This window comes from Cupressus sempervirens, chromosome 11 (assembly GCF_028749045.1).
Source record: "Cupressus sempervirens isolate cs-2001-9-10 chromosome 11, ASM2874904v1, whole genome shotgun sequence".
Classification (NCBI taxonomy): Eukaryota; Viridiplantae; Streptophyta; class Pinopsida; order Cupressales; family Cupressaceae; genus Cupressus; species Cupressus sempervirens.
In genome coordinates, this window is record NC_143128.1 from 822,759,506 (window position 1) to 822,772,484 (window position 12,979).

The window sequence follows — 12,979 nt, forward strand, 5'->3', positions numbered from 1 at the left end:
ATCCACCTCACAATAAACTTAGAAAGAATTGTTATCAATGAACGTAGCTGGCATAAATAGTAATGGAATGGAACTCGGGAGCTATGAGATTGATTATTAAAGTTGGAGATGTCGTTGAGAGTTTTATTTAGCGGCCATGAGAGTACTGGTCAGTGGCCATAATACATGAGAAACTATTATTTGTTGATGATGAAGAGATCTCTATCTGCGGCAAACCATGCCGCGGCCACCGGGTCTCCCTGCGCAGTTGAGGTCGACGATGGAGAATGCGTTGATGTCTTTCTCGTTGTTGTTGCTGGGCGAGTCGAATCGGGCGACTTTGCAGTCGGTGGCGAAGAGATCGGTGGCGACGTAGTCGGCTTCGCCTCCCACCACGGGCATGGCGGCTCCCAAGTTTATGGGGCTCCTATATTCCTCTCCGTACGTCTGCCCGAGCACGCCGCTCACTTTGGGGCTCAATGAATAGAACTTGAAGCTCAGCTCCAGATGCGCGAAGCAGTCCTCCGACTCCGCCGTGATTCCGTACTTGTGGACTCGAGACTCCTCGGGAGTGATGGGCACCACGCCCGCTGTGATCGTGAACTTGTTCTCCACTTGGACGGTCACGGCGTTAGCCTTGTCAGATCGGACGATAGTGATAAGGTTGGAGGGTGAAGAGAGGGGGAGAGTGGCAGTGGCTCCCTCCTCAGTGGGAAGCTGGACGGAGTTGCCGTCCAAGGCGATGGAGAGCTGGTCGAGGGAATCGTCCCAGGAAGAGGAGGAGACTCTGTTGGCTCCGAGGAAGAGCTTGTGTTTCTTGTTTCCGCCGAAGAGGACTCCGATGGACTGCACCCACGTGAAGTCTCTTCCCATTCCCTCGCCTCTCTTCCCGATGAAGTGAGCGTTGATGTGGAGCTCCGAGTCGGACACGAGACAGAAGTTGGAGTCTCTCTTGCCGTGGAAGTAGAACATGATGCCGTCCCCCCCGATGAACCGAGGGTCCTGGCACACCCCTCCGGGCTTGTTGCACGCTGCACACCCCACACACACACCCAAACTTGTTATATCAATCTCCACTTTCCACAATAAACTATAAAAACAAACATATGAGAATTATGATAATGCAGGATTAGACATGACAGATATATAAGATAGGGCTAGCTACTTACGGCAAACAGCCTTGCAACTCTTGCAGTCCATGACGCAGCCATAGGCACAGTCGTCGGGACAGTAGTGGGCGTATCCATAGCAGGTCTTCCTGTACGCCCACTCATTACATGAAACTCTCTTGTTTCCCTTCCCCTGTGCAACCACGCCGTTTGCACTCCCCATGACCACCACCACGCAAAGTGCAGCGATTAACATCTTCGCAGCCATTTCCACACAATTACTATTGTTATACGAGTCTCTGCGGCTACGCTTCCCTCAAATGAATCGGACCATCCTCTGCTTTTATGGCCACTCCCTTCCATTGCTTCTTCTTCACGGGACCGCCATCCCTTCGCACGATGTAAAGTTGAACTCTGAGTGCCTCTATCTGCTTGGTTTTCTGGATTAATATGTCACCCTATTCAACTCATCGGATACAAAGTTAGTATAAAATTCTGAAACGATCATTCAATTGGAGCAGCGTCTCCTACGAAGGAAATCAGATTCTGGCCGGGGCGTCCAAAATCATTTTACTATTGTAACGTCTCATCTACGGGACGGCGAATGATTTAATGGAAGCAACCACAAACTACTTTTACTCTTTATGCCACCTGCAACAACTTTCAATATATTTGTCTCTTCCCGTCCACTTCATCACGTCGCCACAAGCTAGTTTTTAAAATTGAAAGTCACATTGATAAAATCCTCTTGCATAACAGAATGTTTCTTTATGCTGTAGAAAGCATGGACATGTATAAGGATCAGAATGTTTCTATATTTGCCTCAAACGAGACATCCAAAACCCAAATATAATGTCTTTTTAATATCAAATCATGCACTATAAAATTAATGTCTTAAATTATTTGCTCCATAAGAAACGTATGATTAGATTGAGGAAAATTAGTATACTGGACCGTTTTAGCCGTATTTGTGGATCAAATATCAAAATTAAAATTAACATATTGTTGAAGTGTTTTGTTTAAATTAAAGTTCACAAGTGAGATTTATTTATTTACTTTTGGTATGGGAGTTATCGATGGATGAATTGGAACGAATTTATCATTTTTATTGTGATGGTGGTTGAGATGTTAGTTTTTGGTAGGCAAAGTCATGTTATATATGAGATGGTCAAGAAAGTTTTGGTTGTGGTATGGATATAGGTTGTAATGATTGAATGAATTGTATGTCAAATGAAAATATTATTTTTTATAGATTGTGAGGAGCTATAATTTGATTAGCAAAGTTTAATCAAAATTTTACGTAGATGTGGAGTTACATCAAGTAACAATCTATATAATATAAAATTTAATGTTGTTTGGTAGACAGGAAGTGATAATGTGTTGATAACTTATGAATGTCACTAGATTTTAAGTGTAACATAGTTGGTAAAGTAGACGAGGACACACAATGATAGGTGAAATACTCTATTTGGTGTGGTGTAGTCATTTTATTAATTATGGATTATTCCTTGTCGGTGACTAGCCAAAATGAGTTCTTATTGGACAAGATTAACGAGACAAGATGTGTCAAAAATTAGTGGGTTTTGGTAATTCAACACATAGTTTTCAAAAGATATAATCTAAACACATAGTTTTCAAAAGATATAATCTATATCGAGAAGGTGTTATCAAGAAAGGCTCTAAGTGGTGCCATTGTTGTTAAATTCTATGAATCTTAGAGAATACTCTACTTGGAATACAAAATTTGTGGCAACGATATTTTTTCTTGGGTATAATAGCCATGTCTACTCATAATAAATATTTATATAACGTGTTTCACATTCTTTTCACTTCCAATCTAGTGATGGGTTGCCATGAAATGTTAGTTCACTTTTAAAGATTTTTATTGACTTTTAGTTTTAATGTGGTTTTTACTTATAATCCTCCCTCATTTTTATATTTCACATAGATTTTCTTCCTTCTATTCTACATCAAGGTTGTTTTTATGATTCCAGTATAAGCTACATGGTTGTTACATCCTTTTTTATTATGTACTTCAAACTTTTAATAATATATATATACACATACACACATACATACACAAATACGTACAAAAACACACACACACACACACACACACACACACACATATATATATATATATATATATATATATATATATATGTATGTATGTATGTATGTATGTATGTATGTATGTATGTATGTATGTATGTATGTATGTATGTACACATATATATGTGTATATGTATATATATATGTATGTATGTATAGATACATATATATACACATGTATATGTGTATACGTATATGTATATATATACATATACGTATGCACATAGATATGTGTATTTACACATACACATATATATGTGTATATGCATATGTGTGTGTGTGTGTGTGTGTGTGTGTGTTAGTTTTGGTAGCTTGGATAGCTGTTTGTCCACATGCTATTATTTAGTATATAATTGTTTTTGCTAAGAAATTGGTTAGAGTAAGGATAATTATTTATTAAATAATTGACTTCTTTTAGAAGCAACTAAAAACCAATTTTGTTAGGGTTGGTAAGTTGTTTTATATCTCAACCGTCGATTGTAAATTGATCTTGGCCATTGGTTCACTAATGAGAGTAGCATAAAAGGGGGTCTAGGGGGCATTTGGAGAATAAGAAGTTTGGAGAAACATTTGTAGTGCTAACAAATGAGTTTGTAAGTTTGCAGTGTTAGCAAATAGTCTTGCAGTGTTAGCAAGGGCACAGTGGTAGCCTGGGAATAGTAGTGGGGAATATCAGTAGGAGAAATTAGGAGGTTGTCAGAGTTTTGCCAGTGAGAGGCAAGAAATTTTGTATCTCTTGATTTGCTAAAGTTTAATATAGTTCCTCATCTGTAGAATTGGTTTTCCCTTAGGGGTTTTTCTAGAGACAAATTGTCCAAAAATATTATGTTCATTGTGTTGCACATTTTTTTCCATATTTTATAAATGAAGTTGCAGTTGCATTATTTTTTGATATTAGCTAGGAATTTATTTTCAGTAGTTTAATAATCATTTACAATAGGAGATTAATAATTAGTGACTGCAATAGTTAATTTTTCACATGGTATTAGAGCATTGTTAAGGGTAAAAGAGTTTTGCCCCAAGAAATTTTTTTTGATCTCTTTAGATTTATTATTGCTTTAATCCTTTAAGATGGCTTCAGTTGGTTTGAGAGATCAAGATAGATTGGATGGTGCCTTGAATTTTGGTGTCTGGAAGGCCAAAATTTCTTTATTGTTGGAAGAGAATGATATCAAAAATTATGCTACCAGTGATGTACCTGTACCAGTGGATGCAACATAGCTTGCAACATATAAGAAGGATGATGCCAAGGTGAGGAGGATTATTCTTGATGGTGTTAAGGATCATATTGTTCCACATATCATAGAGCTACATACGACAAAGAAGATGTGGGATGCCATTCTGAATCTATACCAGAATGCTACCACCAACAAGAAGTTGATTCTCAAAGAGAAGCAAAAGAATACCTAGATGAACCAGGGAGAAGACATCACAAGTTACCTCACTAGGCTCAGACTTGTCAAGGATGAGTTAGCAGCTGTTGGAGATAGCCCTAGTGATGATGAGCTAGTGAGAATAGCCCTAAATGGGTTTACTAAGCAATGGAGTGTATTTGTTCAAGTTGTCAGTGGACAAGATAATTTACTGAGTTGGGATCAACTATGGACTAATTTCACTCAGGAGGAGTTTAGACCAAGTCTTGTCAATGGGGCCAACAAGAGTCAGAAAAATGAGGTGGAACAAGAGAATATTTCTCTAGCAGGGAAAGGGAAAGCAAAGAAGGGATCTAGTAAAGGATTGAATTCACAAAGTGAGAAGAAGAAGGAGGACCTTTATAAGGTCAAGTACTTTGGATGTCATGAGTTTGGCCACTATGTCAGTGATTGCCCAGAGAGGAAGAAGGGTAAGAACCAAGTGGCATCTTCAGCAAGTGTAGAAGAACTCTCTAGTAGAATCGAAGATGAGTTTGCACTCATAGCTTGTATGGTTAGCTTAACCTTACAGTGTGTTTGGTATATAGATAGTGGGGTGTCATTTCATATAACATGAGTTAGAGAGTACTTCTCCAGTTACAAGGAGGAGAACACAAACATTTAGATTTCTGTGGGAAACTTGTCTAAACTCAACCCAGTTGGGAAAGGGACTATTCAATTTCAGAGGGAGAATGGAAAGATAATTCCACTTCATGATGTGTTGCATGTGCCAGGCTTAGGTATGAATTTGATTTCTGTAGTTGTTCTTCAGGATAGGGGGTATAATGTACTCTTTAGAGGGACAAATGTGTTGATTAAGCACAAGGATTGGAAATCACCCATAACTATTGGAGTTAGGAGAGGTCACCTTTATAGATTGCAGTTTGATACTCCTAAGGCACTCATGAGCAGTAGTAATCCTAGAGATCTTGGAGAGCTATGGAATAGGAGGATGGACCATATTCATCATGGAGCACTTAGATTGCTTCACGAGACAGTGATAGGTGTTCTAGAGGTGAGCACATAGCATGATGATGTATGTAAGGGATGTGTGTTGGGGAAGTTTGTGAAAGCATCTTTTCCAAGAAGTGACACTAGATCTGAGGGTGTTCTTGATATAGTACATTCAAATGTTTGTGGACTGATGTCGATGAAATCTCTTAGAGGATATGAGTACTATGTTACTTTTATTGATGATTTCTCTAGAAAGACCTAGATATACTTCTTGAAGACTAAGGATGAGGTATCAGTCAATTCTGAGAGTTCAAGGCCCTTGTGGAGAATTCAATAGGAAAGAAGATAAAGGTTCTTCGGTTAGACAATGGAGGCAAGTACAAAGGAAATGTCTTCTAGGAGTTCTGTACCAGAGAAGGAATCAAGAGAGAATGGACTATTCCTTACAATCCATAGTAGAATATAGTTGTTGAGAGGAAGAATCTATTAGAGGCAACAAGAGCTATGCTACATGACTAGGACATGTCCCGTTACTTATGGGCAGAGGCGTGTAATACAATAGTCTACATCTAGAATAGAGTTCCACACAAGGTGCTAGGGAAGATGACACTAGAGGATGTTGGTCACTTCAAAATATTTGGGAGTTTGGCATATTATCATATTCTTGGAGATTCATGTACAAAGTTAGATCAGACTGTAGAGAGGGGGTACTTTGTCAGGTACAGTGAGACCTCAAAGGCATATAGATTCCAGGGACTAAAAAAATTATTGCTAGAAATGATGTCAAGTTCATGGAGGACAAGGCATTTAGGAGATCTAGAGATTTGCCAGAAGATGATCAGAGTGAGTAGCCAAAAAAAGCTCCAAGACCAAGTCAAGGGTAGCAAAGCTCAAGTACAGTTACCAGTACAAGTGTAGACTTTGGTAGTGAAGATTCACAGAGTATGGAGCAACAGGTGCAATAGGAAATGCATCTAGAGGACTTAGAGGTTGACATTTCATCCTCTACAATTGGCAGTAGGAACCATGAGGTTTTAGATACACAAAGGGATACTTAGGAGTTTATGGGAGCTCCTAGGAAGAGTACTAGATAGTGGAGACAACCAATCAAGTTCAATGACTATGTGACATTAGTTAGTTAGTTGGTAGATAGTGAGCCTTCCAGCTATTAGGAAGCTACAAAGCATCAGGTATGGTGAGATGCTATGGTTGAGGAATATTCCTCAATAATGCAGAATGATGTGTGGGAGGTAGTGCCCAGATGAATAGAAAGGGCTGTAGTTGGATCACACTAGATTTATAAGATAAAGCATGATGTAGATGGTAGCATCAAGAAATACAAGGCAAGGTTCGTGGCAAAAGGGTTCTCTCAGAAGGAGGGAATAGATTATGAGGAGACATTTTCTCCAGTTGCCAAGTATACTTCTATATGAGCTATAATCTTAGTTGCAGCATACATGGGATGGAAGATCCATCAAATGGATGTCAAGACAACATTCCTTAATGGTGAGTTGAAGGAGGAGGTATAAATAGAACAACCAGAAGGGTTTGTAGCACACATCAAAGAGACACATGTGTGGAGATTGAAAAATGCATTGTACAGACTCAAGCAGGCTCCTAGAGCGTGGTATGAGCACATTGATACATACTTGTAGAAAATGGGCTTTGTGAAGAGTGAAGCGAATGCTAACCTCTACTACTTGGTGGTTGGGGGTGAGATTCTCATTCTTGCTCTTTATGTGGATGACCTGTTTCTTACAGGTTCACTAGGGCTCACAGTGGATTGCAAGAAGAACCTTGCAGAAGAGTTCGAGATGAAGGATTTGAGACTAATGCACTACTTTCTAAGCATGGAAGTGTGGCAGACAGATGGGGAGATTTTCCTTGGTCAAGGGAAATACTGGATTGAAATCTTGAAGAAATTTAGGATAGAGGATTGCAAAGCCATGTATACACCCATGATCACAAATTGAGGAAGGTAGATACATCCAAGGAGAAGGATGTAGATCCCACTTTATACAGACAGTGGATTGGTTCACTTATGTATTTGGTCAATACTAGGCTAGATATAGCATTTGCAATTAACTCTCTTAGTCAGTTCATGGTTGAACCAAAGAGAATGCATTAGATAGCAGCCAAACATGTATTGCGTTACTTACATGGTATAGTTGAGTATGGGATCATATATGTTTGAGGTGAAGGTATTAGGTTGATAGGCTATACTAACGCAAATTGGGCAGGAAGTACAATGGACAAAAGGAGCACTTCAGGGTTTTGTTTCAACTTGGGATCAAGAGTTGTTTTTTGGTTCAACAGGAAGCAGAAGTCTATGGCTCTAAGTTTAGCAGAAGCATAATACATAGCAACTAGCATAGTGACATGTGAAGCTATATGGATTTGAAAGTTGTTAGTAGCTTTGGTCAGAAGGTTGAGACTATTGTGATACACTGCGATAATCAAAGTTGCATTAAGTTGTCTGAGAATCCAATGTTTCATGATAGGTCTAAACATATAGATATAAGATATCATTCCATTAGAGATTGTGTACAATGGGGGCTTGTTCAGCTATAGTACATACCTACAGAGGAGTAGGTAGTAGACATTTTGACTAAGGCATTGGGGAAGACAAAATTCATCTTCTTCAGAGATAAGTTGGTGTCATGCAGAACAGCTTCCTCACTAAGAGGGAGTGTTAGTTTTGGTAGCTTGGACAACTATTCATCCACATGCTATTATTTAGTGTATAATTTTTTTCCTTAACAAATTGGTTAGAGTAAGGACAATTATTTATTAAATAATTGACTTCTTTTAGAAGAAACTAGAAACCAATTTTGTTAGGGTTGGTAAGTTGTTTTATATCTGAGCCATTGATTGTAAATCAATCTTGGCTACTGGTTTACCAATGAGAGTATTATAAAAGGGGGTCTAGGGAGCATTTGGAGAACAAGAAGTTTGGAGAAACATTTGTAGTGCTAGCAAATGAGTTTCTAAGTTTGCAATGTTAGCAAATAGTCTTGTAGTGTTAGCAAGGGAGCAGTGTTAGGGTGTGAATAGCAGTGGGAGAAATTAGGAGGTTGTCGGAGTTCTACCAGTGAGAGACAATGAATTTTGTATCTCTTGATTTGCTGACGTTTAATATAATTCCTCATCTTTAGAACTGGTTCTCCCTTAGGGGTTTTTCTAGGGACAATTTGTACGAAAATAATGTGTTCATTGTGTTGCACATTTCTTTCCATATTTTATAAGTGAAGTTGTAGTTGTGTTATTTTTTGATATTAGTTAGGAATTTATGTTTGGCAGTTTAATAATCATTTATGATAGGAGATTAATAATTAGTGATTGCAATAGTTAATTTTTCACAGTGTGTACATACATACCTATATATACATATACACATATATGTGTATATGCATACGTACATACATACATACATACATACATACATACATATATATATATATACATATACATATACATATACATATACATATACATATACATATACATATACATATATACATATATATATATATATATATATATATATATATATATATATATATATATATATATATATATATATATATATATATATATATATATATATATATATATATATATATATATATACATACATACATGTACAAACACACACACACACACACACACACACACACACCAGCCTTCTTTTAATTGTTTTTAAAAGATAGAGATTGTTAAAGTAGGTGATTTGAATGATTTGTTGGGGCAAAATAGAAAGGATAGCTAGCTTGGCTTTGGATGGAGAAATGGTGGGTGTAGAACTTATCTTCTTTTAAAATTGGAAACAATAGCTTGAAAGAATAAATAGATAAGAATAATTCAATATTAGGCTAGCAACAAGAAGTTGAGTTCCACTTTTGGGCAAAAAGTTGAAGTATTTTTCCTATTTTTTGATTTTTCTGTTAATTGATATCAAACACTATGGCACTCAAAGATCAAACCTCAGAAAACTTCAATAATTGAAAATGTAGTGCTCAAAGTCTACTTATCAAATATGTGATTTAATTCAATATCTACATGGTAGAAATAGATTTTTGGTAGGCATGTTTAGAATTATTAAATTATTAAATTATTATTTAAGGACCATATAATATGTATATGGCTACTGTATTTAGACTTAAATAAACCATTTTTTCTTAATCATTTTGGTAAAAGATTCCTAGGATGCCAAAGATTGATGAGATTTTTTTTTTGCTTTTAGATGTTTCTTCTAGCTATTTGATGAGAAGAACATACTTCCAAGATATGATTGTGATACAATTAGGTCACCTAAGTGGCACTCCTTTAAGAGTTCTAAATCTATCACTTGGACTATATGTATTAGGGAGCTTGCATGTTTTGTCAAATTTGTGTTTCAAGTGAATTTGAAGACTATAGTGAAAAAATATGGAATGGGTTGAAGAATCATAACAAAAATCCTTAATACTTAGCGAGGCACAAGATCAAGATGATATAATAAATGTTGACCTATGCTATGCATTTGCATCAAGAGATCATGATCATGTTTCAAACCTTATATAACTTGGTAATTCAATTAAATTTCTTGTAAAACATTAAATTATTTTATTTATGTATGTCATATAATTTATTACTATATTTTAATAAAAAAATATAACAAGCTTTATGTACTCGAGTACTTAATTTTTTATTGTAAGACATGTGAATGTTGTTGTTGCATCCAATGATATTGAAGTTTAGGTGAGCATTGGCACACTCGATGTGTAGAGTTTATGAAAAAGTTAATATTTCATTGAGTAGATGATGATGGTCTTCAACATCTAGTTAGGTATATTATGGCAGTCAATACATGGCTATAGAAATACCTAACAAGAAGTAATAGAGGGGATTATGCACTATTCCCATTTGGTGGTGGAAACAAATATCAAATTAGAAAGATACAAAGGGAAGCCTACTAATAAAATATTATAGAAACTCTCAACTAGTTGAAGAGAATGAGGAAATTATAAATTAATTGTAGAAGGAAGAGGATGCAGATGGTACATTAGGCTGGATAAAATTTATATATGTAATTGTCTATTAATTTTCTTCTTTCTATATGTAGTTCTATATGCACATCTTATTTCTTCTTATATGTAGATAATTATTTTGGTATTTAGGTGTCATTGTTGTAGGATAACATCATTAGGACAAATAATAAATTTGAAGGCTCATGGGATTCCATGTGTAATAATGATGTAATAGGGGGTGCTATAGGAAGGAGTAAGGTCTTATAGACTAACTAGTCAAGTTGGAAATGAAATAAGGCCAATTTTGTGAGACTAGTAACCTGATAGGCATGTATATGCCATTATGGAAAAACTTGGTCAATGGGTCCTAGATGGTCTATAAATGGGGTAGATAAGGTATTATGTTGTCTTAGTCATTCTTGAACAAATTTGGCTAGGTTTGATGATGTAGAGACAAGTATTTCTCTCCAACCCTACCTTCTTCTAGGGTCTTCACTAGGCCACTTCTCTAGCCTATTAGGGTTGTTCACTAACCATAACTCTAGAGGATTCTACTCCCAATCCTCCACCTCTTTAACTTGTTCACACCAATGATGAAATCCACTCAACCCTTAACTTGCTTCATGAATGCTTTCTTGCTTCACCCAGATCATGTGTTCAAATATAAACAACATCTATAATCAATGGAGAGGAAGTTTTGGTTCTAGAGCATTGGATCCCTCCCAATGCTCAACAACCTAAAATGCAAAGAAATCCCTATCAATTTCAAGAAATTTCTCTAAACTAGGCCTAATAGGGCTATAAGGAATTAGGCCTCCACACTCACCTTTTGGCACACAACTTGTAAATAGGTTTAACAAGGTGGGAAAAAAACTTCATATCCCAATATTCTTTTCTAAGACTTTTGAGATTCACTTGGTCTCACTTTCCCAACCTACTCGTATAGTGGGTTATTTATTTTAAGCCTAAAATTAAGGGTTTTCCAATGTGCTGACAGAATTTAGAAGGGTTTTTTCAAATCCCTAATAAAACATGTCATAAGACTTATCATTTGGCATAGGACTTCTCCACCCTCATATACTTCTCTCCATCCACTTGGATTGAAACAACCAATGCACTCAATGGTGTAGGAACACCTAAGTAGGGCTCATGGAAGACCTAGGGTTCCTAAGTTATTTTGGCTTGTAGTGCTCCTAGCCATACCACTAGTGTAATAAGGGGAATATCCTAGGCCTAATGTGAGGTGTGTTAGAGTAGGAATCCTTAATAAGTCCTTAATGTCCTTAGTTGCAAGTATGCCCGTATCAGGTCAAATAGGGTGTTTTGTGATTTTGATGGTAAATTGACCAAGCAAGGGACTTGAGGTCCTTTTTCGATGTTCAAAGCCTTAGGTAGGCATTTGATGAAGTTTGGTGGAATTATGGCCAAGTTTGGATAGAAAATCCAAAAAGATGTAAAAGTTGTCAATGTTGTCATTGACAACATTTGTTGCACAAGAGAAACTTTGAGCAATGGGTTTCATAACTATTTGAAATTTTTGGTTTTGAGCCTTGGTCAACTATTTAAGGATATGATTGACATGATCAAGGGGTTGGATTAATTATTTAAGAGTGTGTATGGACTAGACAACAACAAGAATACTTCCAATTTTTGTTTTTCTAAGCATTTGGTGTTTTAATGGATTAAATTAAGTTAGTGCAGGAGCACCTAGGATAGGTCATTAGGAAGAAATAAGAGTCTTGATAAGACCTAGGAGGAATAAATATGTCCTTGGGATAGGGGTTCTCATGCATGTGAAGCACCAATGTAGTGCATGATAGGCAAGTAGATGTAATGTTGCATTGTTGTCAATTAGGGGAAAAAGAGCAAAAAATTGTCTTAGAGGGCTAGATAAGCATAGAAGGGTAGTTAGGAATGAAAATGGCCTAAACATGGTCTTGTTGATCTTAGATTGTTTTTGACAATTGAGTGTCAACATACTTAAGATATTTACTAAGTTCATGTTGAGCTAGTAATACATGCTGAGTATAATATGTATAGATGCTGAGTTGCAATGAGTGAGGAGTCACTCAAGTGCCGAGAAAATAGATCGTGCTGAGTGATTCAAGTGTCAAGTGAATAGTTGATGCCGAGCAAGTTCAAGTGTTGAGCAAGATAGAATTATAGCAAGTGCTAAGCATCAGTATTATTAAGTGCCGAGTAACACATAATGGACCTAGTTGTTTGTGATGGCACAAAAAACTATGTAAACCATTTTAATGCCAACTTTTGGATAGATCTCAAAGCTTTAAAAAATAATATCGAATCTATTTGGTTTTCCTATGCAATCAACATGCAACCAATTAGAAAATTGGAAAGGTTAAGCGACAAAATGGATAAATCTGAGCCATAGATTCATACCTAA

General features: G+C 36.6%; 1 protein-coding gene across 1 annotated transcript; it reads right to left on the reverse strand.

Moving 5' to 3' along the window:
• Positions 1-201: 201 nt before the first annotated feature.
• Positions 202-1,356, reverse strand: LOC149532086 (uncharacterized). Its single transcript, XM_089808425.1, has 2 exons — positions 1,149-1,356; positions 202-1,010 (listed from the first exon to the last, which is right to left on the reverse strand). Exons 1-2 carry the CDS (start codon positions 1,354-1,356, stop codon positions 202-204), a joined length of 1,017 nt encoding a protein of 338 aa, XP_089664551.1.
• Positions 1,357-12,979: the final 11,623 nt, after the last annotated feature.

Coding starts and splice junctions, on each gene's coding strand:
- LOC149532086 (XM_089808425.1), bottom strand. CDS start 1,356: ATGGCTGCGAAGATGTTAATCGCTGCACTTTGCGTGGTGGTGGTCATG. Junction 1,011..1,148: donor GAGTTGCAAGGCTGTTTGCC/GTAAGTAGCTAG, acceptor TGGGGTGTGCAG/CGTGCAACAAGCCCGGAGGG.